At 43.7% G+C, this 8,022-nt stretch overlaps 1 protein-coding gene across 4 annotated transcripts in view; it reads left to right on the top strand.

Annotated features, from left to right (window-relative positions):
- The first annotated feature begins 203 nt into the window (after positions 1–203).
- The window catches only part of CAPN7 (calpain 7), a 36,964-nt gene continuing 29,145 nt past the window's right edge, over positions 204–8,022 (top strand). The window contains exons 1-3 of one of the 4 annotated variants that reach the window (XM_075083368.1): positions 204–390; positions 4,652–4,760; positions 6,402–6,559. In XM_075083368.1, coding sequence (XP_074939469.1) covers positions 289–390; positions 4,652–4,760; positions 6,402–6,559 — 369 coding nt within the window. In that variant the 5' untranslated portion in view covers positions 204–288. Of the gene's footprint in view, positions 391–2,252; positions 2,737–4,651; positions 4,761–6,401; positions 6,601–8,022 lie in introns of those variants that run through there. The other 3 variants (XM_075083369.1, XM_075083366.1, XM_075083367.1) reach the window with 3 other exon arrangements.

Here is an 8,022-nt window from a genome sequence, read left to right as displayed (position 1 = left end):
GCGCATGCGCAAGGCAACGCACACGCCCACCCACACCTTAAAGAAAAAACACCCCAAATGCCACCCCTGTTCGTGCGCATGCGTAGTGCGCCCCCGCGGAGCTGGGGCGGGGCGCGGCCGGCCGCGAGCGGCGGGGCAGCCGCGGTCAGGTTGGGTGGGCGTGGCCAGGGAGCGGGCGGTGGGGATGGGGGCGGGGCCGGCGGCCGCGACGGGGGTAGGGAGGCGGGGGGAGCGGCTGGGTCGGCTCGGATCGGCGCTGCCGCCGGTGGCAGCGGGGGGGAGCCGGCCATGGATCCCACCGCGCTGGAGCTGGACGCGGTGAAGTTCGCGCAGCTGGCGGTGCAGCGGGACCACAGCGGGCGCTACCAGGAAGCGGTCTTCTACTACAAGGTCCGGGGGGGCCGGGGAGGGGGGCGCGCGCTGGTGACGGCCGGTTCTCTCAGGGCGCCGGTGTCCCTTTCCCCCGCAGCCACCGGCCGCCCCGAGGGCCTTGGGCTACCGGTAGGCTTCCGCCGCTCCCCGCAGCTCCCAGAGGGCGAAGGGAGGTAGGGAGGGGCGGCCCGCCGTGCCCCTGCGGCCCGGACTGGGCCCGCTGGCGGGAGTGGTGCGCCCGTTAGCGCTGCCCCCGCCGCCCGGCGGGTACGCCCCGAGCCGGGAGCGCTGCTTGGCTTCGGGAAGACGGGCCGGCTCCAGGCGAGAAGAAAGCGGAAGGCCGGGCGTCCGCGTCGAAAGTTTGGCTGTCCCCGGAGGAGCGGCAGCGCCCGGCTGGGCAGGTTGCGAAATGCCTTTTCCCGGCGTTTTATTTTTAGGTGGGAGCAAGCGCCGCCCGTGCCTGGTGTTTGCTGGCGGGCCAGGGGGGAGCGCTGCAGCCGAGGGGCTTGGGCAGCGGCGACGGGCGCTTCTTCCAGCTGCTGGAGGCACCGGCCCTTCGGTGCTTCTCGGCAAGATTCGTTGCAACCAGCTAAAAACGTCCCTGGTTCGCCAGTTTCACTCCTGGCCTCTCCCCTGCCCCCGCCGGGCCTGAAAGACTGTTCAGTTTCATGTCGGACGTGTAAAGGGTGAGCATTTTGGAGGACTGCAAGCGGGAGTGTTGCGGCTCCTGAGTGTGCAGCTGTGTACAACTTTGTTGTACAATCAGTATATGGTGAAATACAGGATGCTCAGCAGTAAGCTAGCTTCAGATCACAAGCTATCTGTGACATGTTTTTTACCAGATGTGAATATTCTTTCCATTAGGGATCCGATTTTATTTCAATACAGCTTCACAAGTCGGTGTAACTAAGAGTGTGATTAGGTTGATTCAGTGCCTTGCTCCGTACCTATAGAATCACTGCTGGTCTTTAGTAGCTTCTGTGCAACCATTATGCATTTTTCTACCTGTATAAGTTGTCTGATTTTGTTGGATTTATGTTTTGTGGAGTTACATTAAAGTTCCATACCCCGATGGCTTTACTTCTCACTTGTGAGAGAGATTTCTTTGAAGCCTATATTTATCCTTGTTGCAGTAATCATTCCACATATGCTGTTATCCTGCCAAAGTAATTCTCCTCCATAACTTGCGAACAGCTCTGTAGTTGGCCTTTTACTTCATGAGGTCTGGGTGTCTTTGAAGTGTATAAAAAACATAGTGTTATTATCATGGTGGCCTATGCATGTAAGTGTGAAAGGAAAGGAAGAGAAGTATCTCTTTTTTTAACCTTATTTTTAATATAAGGTGAGCTAAGTTTATATATGTAAAGTATACAGATGCAAAAGTTATGGTTACCCAAAATAATGCTGATAAGCTCTGTGTTTATCAGCAACAGTGTGTGCACGTGGTCTGATAGCTGTGTGCAGTGCTACTTTGTTACAGTACATTTCTCAGTATATCTGGAAGAAATTATCAAATGCTTTACAGAAGAAAACCATCTTTTTGTGGAAATAATCACTCTTGTACACTTTTGAACAGGGTATGGAAAATCTTTTCCACTTGCTGCATAGAAGTGATATTCTCGGTAAGTGGAAAAATGAATCCCTGGCAGCCTTGGTGCCCTGCAAGCTGCACATGACGAAAAATGTAATCTAGAAAACATTTGCTGGTTTGCAAAGGCTGGGCCATGGAGCAAGCATGATTACGGACACTGCTTTGTGTGAGGAAAGCTTTGAATCAAAACTCTGCAGCTAAGATTTTTGATATTCAGACAGGTGACTCTTGCAGTCCAAGATCAGGTATTGACTCTTGTGCCAGAATATGTGTGAAGGTGTTGGTGTTCAAACCTATTGTGAACAGGAGGAGTGAGAGCAAACTCAGCAGGTATTGTTAGAGCATCATTCTTTTTGTATGATTTAGCCTAGATAAGTTTAGCTTTCAGGACATTGCCTGAAGAATCACTGTCAATGTTAGATTAAACAAGAGCAGTTACAAAATATCATCTAGTATTTTGGGAGTATTTCATGCATTGTTTGCACAGTGCAAGTAAGCTCTGGCCTGTCACCAGCTTATTTATCAACTGCTTGAAGCAGTTCAGAGCCCACTGGCGCAATTACTAAGCATGCGGAAAAGTTGGGTGCTAAACTGTATTCTGCAAGAACTTGACCGTAAGGATAAAGCATGGGAAATGTGACAATTTGTTACCAATAGACAACAAGCGGACCCATCGGCATGGAGTTCCTGTGTCAAGCAAGTGCTGTTCAGTTCCTGCTGTCATGTAACTTTGATAGATCCCTAGAGGAGGGCTGCATGTGAACCAGCTTAAGGTAACTTGCTAATGATGCTGTGCATAAATATCAGAAATATTTGTTTGGGCACTTGATGACTTCAGCACAACTGATGAAGATTGTTGTTAACTTTGACATGCAAACCAATGATCGGTAGTTAGCTTGGTGCGACTGTGGCACACAATTCAAGCCAAAGAACAGTAGTGGCATTGAAGAGATCATAAATACCAACTCTGAATTGCACGTCCATCTTGTCACTGGGAACAGTTGGTGTGCTGGCTCTGCAGGCAGTTGATCAACTGCTTCAGTCCTTTAGAGCCTTAATTTATAAAAGGCTGTTTTCACTCTATTTACATCTTAAAACCAGGCAGAACAGCTGTGCTTGAAATCACAGAAGCAACATCAGTTATGTGTTGTTTTTGCAGCACTAGTTTACAAATCCACATTTGTTCTTTCCATCATATGTAGTCAACTTACTGTTATGGTACAGCGCCTGTTTTGTCAATCTGTACTTGTGATATGTCACAGAGAAATGTATACATCCTTTGAGCAGATATCAGTAGTGCTTTTTTTTTTTCTGGGGGGGAAAAAAAAGTTGTATGCTAGACCTTAACAGTAGTTAATTGTTACGTATAGATGGCACAAGTTCTTCTTTTCACCTTTCTGTTGCTGTAGAAGTTTTATGTGATGTATTATGATGATGGAGTTGACAGGGAATATGTGGTGTTTGGTTTTGTGTGCTTGTCAGTGAAGACCTATCCTGATAACAAGTACAGGCTGTATCAGGATCAGTTTTAAGCTTGGGCAAACTAGGCATATGTGTATGGGAGCAAACTGCTAGGCTTGACAAAAACCATGGCCTTAAAGCACGCAAGAGACCCTCTGGCCATGGCTCTGTGCTTGCCCTGTGCAGAGAGTCTTTGAGCACCATCTTTGTGGAGCAGCTCTCTAGTTACTCTTCTGCTTCCGACATGCTCAGCCTGCTGCATGACAGCTTCCTTCTCTCTTCTGCTGCTGGGAAGGCAAGGACTGCCACAAAAGTGGGGTGTTTTTCCATGCCAATAATGAGGACAAAATAAGGATTTTATCCTCATTTTTGTGAGTGACAAATTTCAATACTCCATATGCTTCTGAGACTGTGTCAGCTCTGACTATTTATTACAACCCTGCCAAACATTACATGTTTTTCATAAATTTAGTGAATGGATAGATGGCTTATGCAACTGAAGCATTTTTTTCGTAATAGATTTGTGCAGTATAGAAAAAACCTTAATGTAGATAATGTACTGTGCTTCTGAGCTGGAGGCCTACGCTCCCTCCCAGAAGCAGCCTTTCATCAACACCTGGTGTTTTGTGTACGTACAAACAATTAAAAAACAAAGTTTGAGGAGCTAGGAAACTTTAATTTGTAGACTTTTGAGATTTGATAGCTTTATGTGAGTCTTACAAAAGACACTCTAAACCAAAATTCTATGCATTTGATTTTGAAAAGCTTTTATATTGATTTACTTTCATTATTATCAGATTAAATGTAAATAACTAGTGTGTAGCTTTTTTTCCCCCTAAGCTTAAATCCACACCTTTAAACATAAAAGGCAGTTTGTGGCTTGTGAGCTTTGCTGAACTGATTTTAGCGCATGCTTGAAAAATTGTACTTAAAATTCTCCTAATTCCATGCATTACTCTATGTACAGACCTAAGATTGGCCTTATAGTACCTCAAAAGTTTTTTTTATAGTCCTATAGGTTGTCCCAAGTGTGAGAAATTGAACGTTTTCTCATTTATAACTTGACACTTGTTCTTTCCAGCAGAATTTTCCTGCAGCCACTGAGTCTTTTTGCACATACAGGGGCTTGCTTTCACGTAACTCATGGCTGCTGTAGGCCCTCTGTTTATGGAAATTAATTTTCTAGGCAGCAAACATGATCTTTGTCTCAAATTCTTCTCCCTGCAGGAGGCTGCACAAGCCTTGATTTATGCTGGGATGGCAGGGTCCAACTTGGAAAATATTCAAGAAAAAATAAATGAGTACTTGGAGAGAGTTCAAGCTCTCCATACAGCAGGTGAGTAAGGAGCTTTCTAATTAAAACTCTGCTTAAATTAATTTGGTGGAAAGCCTTTCAGTGCTGTGAGATATGTATCAATGATGTTTGCTCTGTTTTTCATTATTCTAAGTTTCTTGTCCTTTGTGAATGACCATAAATACAATGATCTCATCAGTGTTTTGAATTCTGAAATACATCAGGAATGAAGCGGAGAATTACTTCCTAAGGACTTGAGTGTCGGTGTTCTTTCCTTTTAAATGTTCTTAGGAACCACATCTGCAGAGCAAACCTGAGAAAGTAATAAAATATAGTAATAAAAGTTGATCAGAAACAAATCAAAACTCACATCTAAGCCTCAGCTGCATGGTGGATTTTGAAGAAAGTGGGTTCAGGTATTTATGTAGAATTACTAACTTTGAGAGGGCAAAAGAGCTCTTTGCTTTCATAGGGGTCTACTTGTTTGATCCAGTTTCAGTGCTTGTGCTTAGACCAAAATCTCAAATTTTTACAGACCTGCAATTCTCAGTTGGAACCACAGAATCGCTTGGCCAAAAAGGGACCCTGGTCTATAGACTGCCCAATCTCCTGCTCAAGACATGGTAGACATTGATTTTTGAACCAGGTTGCTCAGGTGCAGTTAGGTCCTGAAAACATATAAGGACAGAAGTTACTTTACCCTGTTCCAGGGTACAATTCTCTTTTTGGTGACTTTTCTTCTTTTTTTAAATATATCTGGTTGGATTCTTCCCTGTTGCAATTCATAGCCACTGGCTCTCAGTCCCTTTCTTTGCACCGCAGTAGAGAGTCTGAATCCATTTTCTCAATAACATCGCAGTTACTAGCAGGTTGCTAGTAACTGGACAAGCCCTGCTCCCTCAGCTTCTTCTCAAAAGGCTAAGTCCTCCAGCCACAGCCATCATGAGGGAGCTGAGAGTGGATGTGGTATTCTAGATACAGAGTGACAAGTAGAGGGTGGTAATTGCTGCCCCCATCTCCTGGCTGTGTTCCTGCTGTCACAGCCAGGGTGCTGTTGGCCTTCATCACTGGCTCGGGCTCACCCAGCTGCCCTCAGGACCCCAGGCCCTTCTCCACAGAGCTGTACCCTGCAGGGTGTTAGTCTGTCCAGACACAGGGCATAGCATTTGTCCTGGTTGAATTTCCTGATGTTCCTGTCAGCCCATTACTTTAGCTTGGCTGTGTCCCTTTGAATAGCAGTTTTGTCCTTGAGTGAATTGGTTTGGTGGGGCCTACAGCCTCGATGAAGGTGCACTCCATCTTCTCCTTCAGGTCATTAATAAAGTTATTCAATGAGATAGACACCTAAGGAAATTGTATATTACCATAGGTGATGTGTTTTCACAAATTATGCAATATTTTACATAATTAAAAATCCTTGTCCTTAGTGTAGTATGAAAGAGATTTTATTTACATTATGTGACATGTGAAATATCCTGAGAGTGTTCCTCTGCTTTGGGAGGGGGTGGTGGTGGTGTTTTCTTGTCCTTGCAAAGATGCTTTTAGCAAAGTTTAGAAAGATTTGGTTTCTAGCCAAGAAGTAGATGTTACCCATCTGATAAGAACTGCTAGCGTGTCAGTACTTACTGGATGTTCTTACAGGTCTACTGCTGTAGAAAGCTAAATACTTTCTTTTTCATTTAGTTCAGTCACAGAACACAGACCCTCTGAAGTCAAAACAACAGTTGGACTTGGAGCGTGCTCACTTCCTAGTTACACAGGCTTTTGATGAAGATGACAAGGGCAATGCAGAAGAAGCTATAGAGCTGTACACAGAAGCGGTGGAACTCTGTTTGAAAACAGTATGTTAAGCTACAGGTTAACTTGGTGGAATTACGTGATGGTAAGAAATTCTTCCACTTACACAAGTGACTGACCCTTAAAGGCTGGCTTAAAAATGGAGTACCTAATGGAGTATTTCTAAAAAACTACTATTTAATTTTTTCCACTGGTTTTTTAGTGTTTCTTCCAGTCTTTATGTTATATATTGCTATTCAACACTGTAATTTTATGGGGGTTTGTGACTTATGTTATTTTCCTGAACTGGATTATACTAAAAACTAGAAATATTCTGGAACTTTTTTCATGTGGAATTTTTGTCCTGGAGCAAATGAAACAGTAAAACAGAAATTAAAAACAGCTAAAACTGAAGATGACTTGCTAATGTGTCATCTGTATTACTTTCTGACTACATTACAGGAAGTAATTTAAGGGAAATTTTTGTGTGTAACACTTTCTGAAAACCTAACAGTCTACTGACGCCAAATCTAGTAAAAATACTCCTTCATTACTCAGTGCTCAACGTGAAAGCTATTACAAGTGAATTCAATTCACAGTGAAATTAATGATAAGGATGAATTGGCTGTTACATAAATGATGGAGAATACAATTACAGGTACTGCTTTTTTCCCTTAAGTCCAGTTACCTTAACTAACTCATTACAGGAAGAGCTCACCATCATAATGTAACTCCACCAAGTCTGTTTTTCTTTCACCCTTCTTTTTCCTTTTTGTAATGTAAATATGTGTGGGTTGTTGGGAGGGGAATGTTATTTTTGCTACATGCTGGCATAAAGTCTTCTTTTCACTGAATCCTGTAAACTAGTTTTATGTGTACAGTGTAACCAGATCACAAGTTAGTAGAACTGCTCTAGTTTTTCCACTTGAGTTGTTGGAGCAGAACATTTTCAGTCTATTACATAAAATTTACTGCAGCGGCATGCTGGTTTTCCTCTGCTGTGTTCCTCCTGTCGTGTCAGTGCATGCAAGTATTACTTACATATATTGAAGTTAGTCTGAAATTATCTCATATTAACAACTGCTTTTATCGGGTACTTCATTAGGCACAGATACTGCTGAAGTTTCTTTTAATCTTGACTAGCATATTATTTACTTAAGATGACTGTAGGCTTCATCCCTCAGGGTAATCAAAAAGTACCTCTTCCTCCCAGGATGAAAGAAGATTGAAGGAACTCTGCTATCTTGAACCTTTGCTTCTGTCTTTCTTCTCAGTATATTCAGGTGGAGAGATTTGGTTCTTCCTTACCCTTGAAGTTCTCAGAGCAGCCATTCCTCCTTTTCTATGGCCAACTCCTAGATGGGTCTGCTGGTGTTCCATCTCCACTGCTTACCCTCATACATCTTTCAAAGTCTTTTCCAACCAGCAACTCCAGAGTGTAATTTATTTGCAAATGAAGATAGTTGCTTATAGAGGGTATTTCTAGTTTTGTTTCTTGGAGTGAAAGTAGCTTCCCTTTTGTTTCCTC

Source organism: Phalacrocorax aristotelis, chromosome 2 (assembly GCF_949628215.1).
Source record: "Phalacrocorax aristotelis chromosome 2, bGulAri2.1, whole genome shotgun sequence".
In the NCBI taxonomy this organism is placed as follows: Eukaryota; Metazoa; Chordata; class Aves; order Suliformes; family Phalacrocoracidae; genus Phalacrocorax; species Phalacrocorax aristotelis.
Note: the sequence above shows the minus strand (reverse complement) of the source record. Positions and strands in the feature narration are given on the sequence as shown.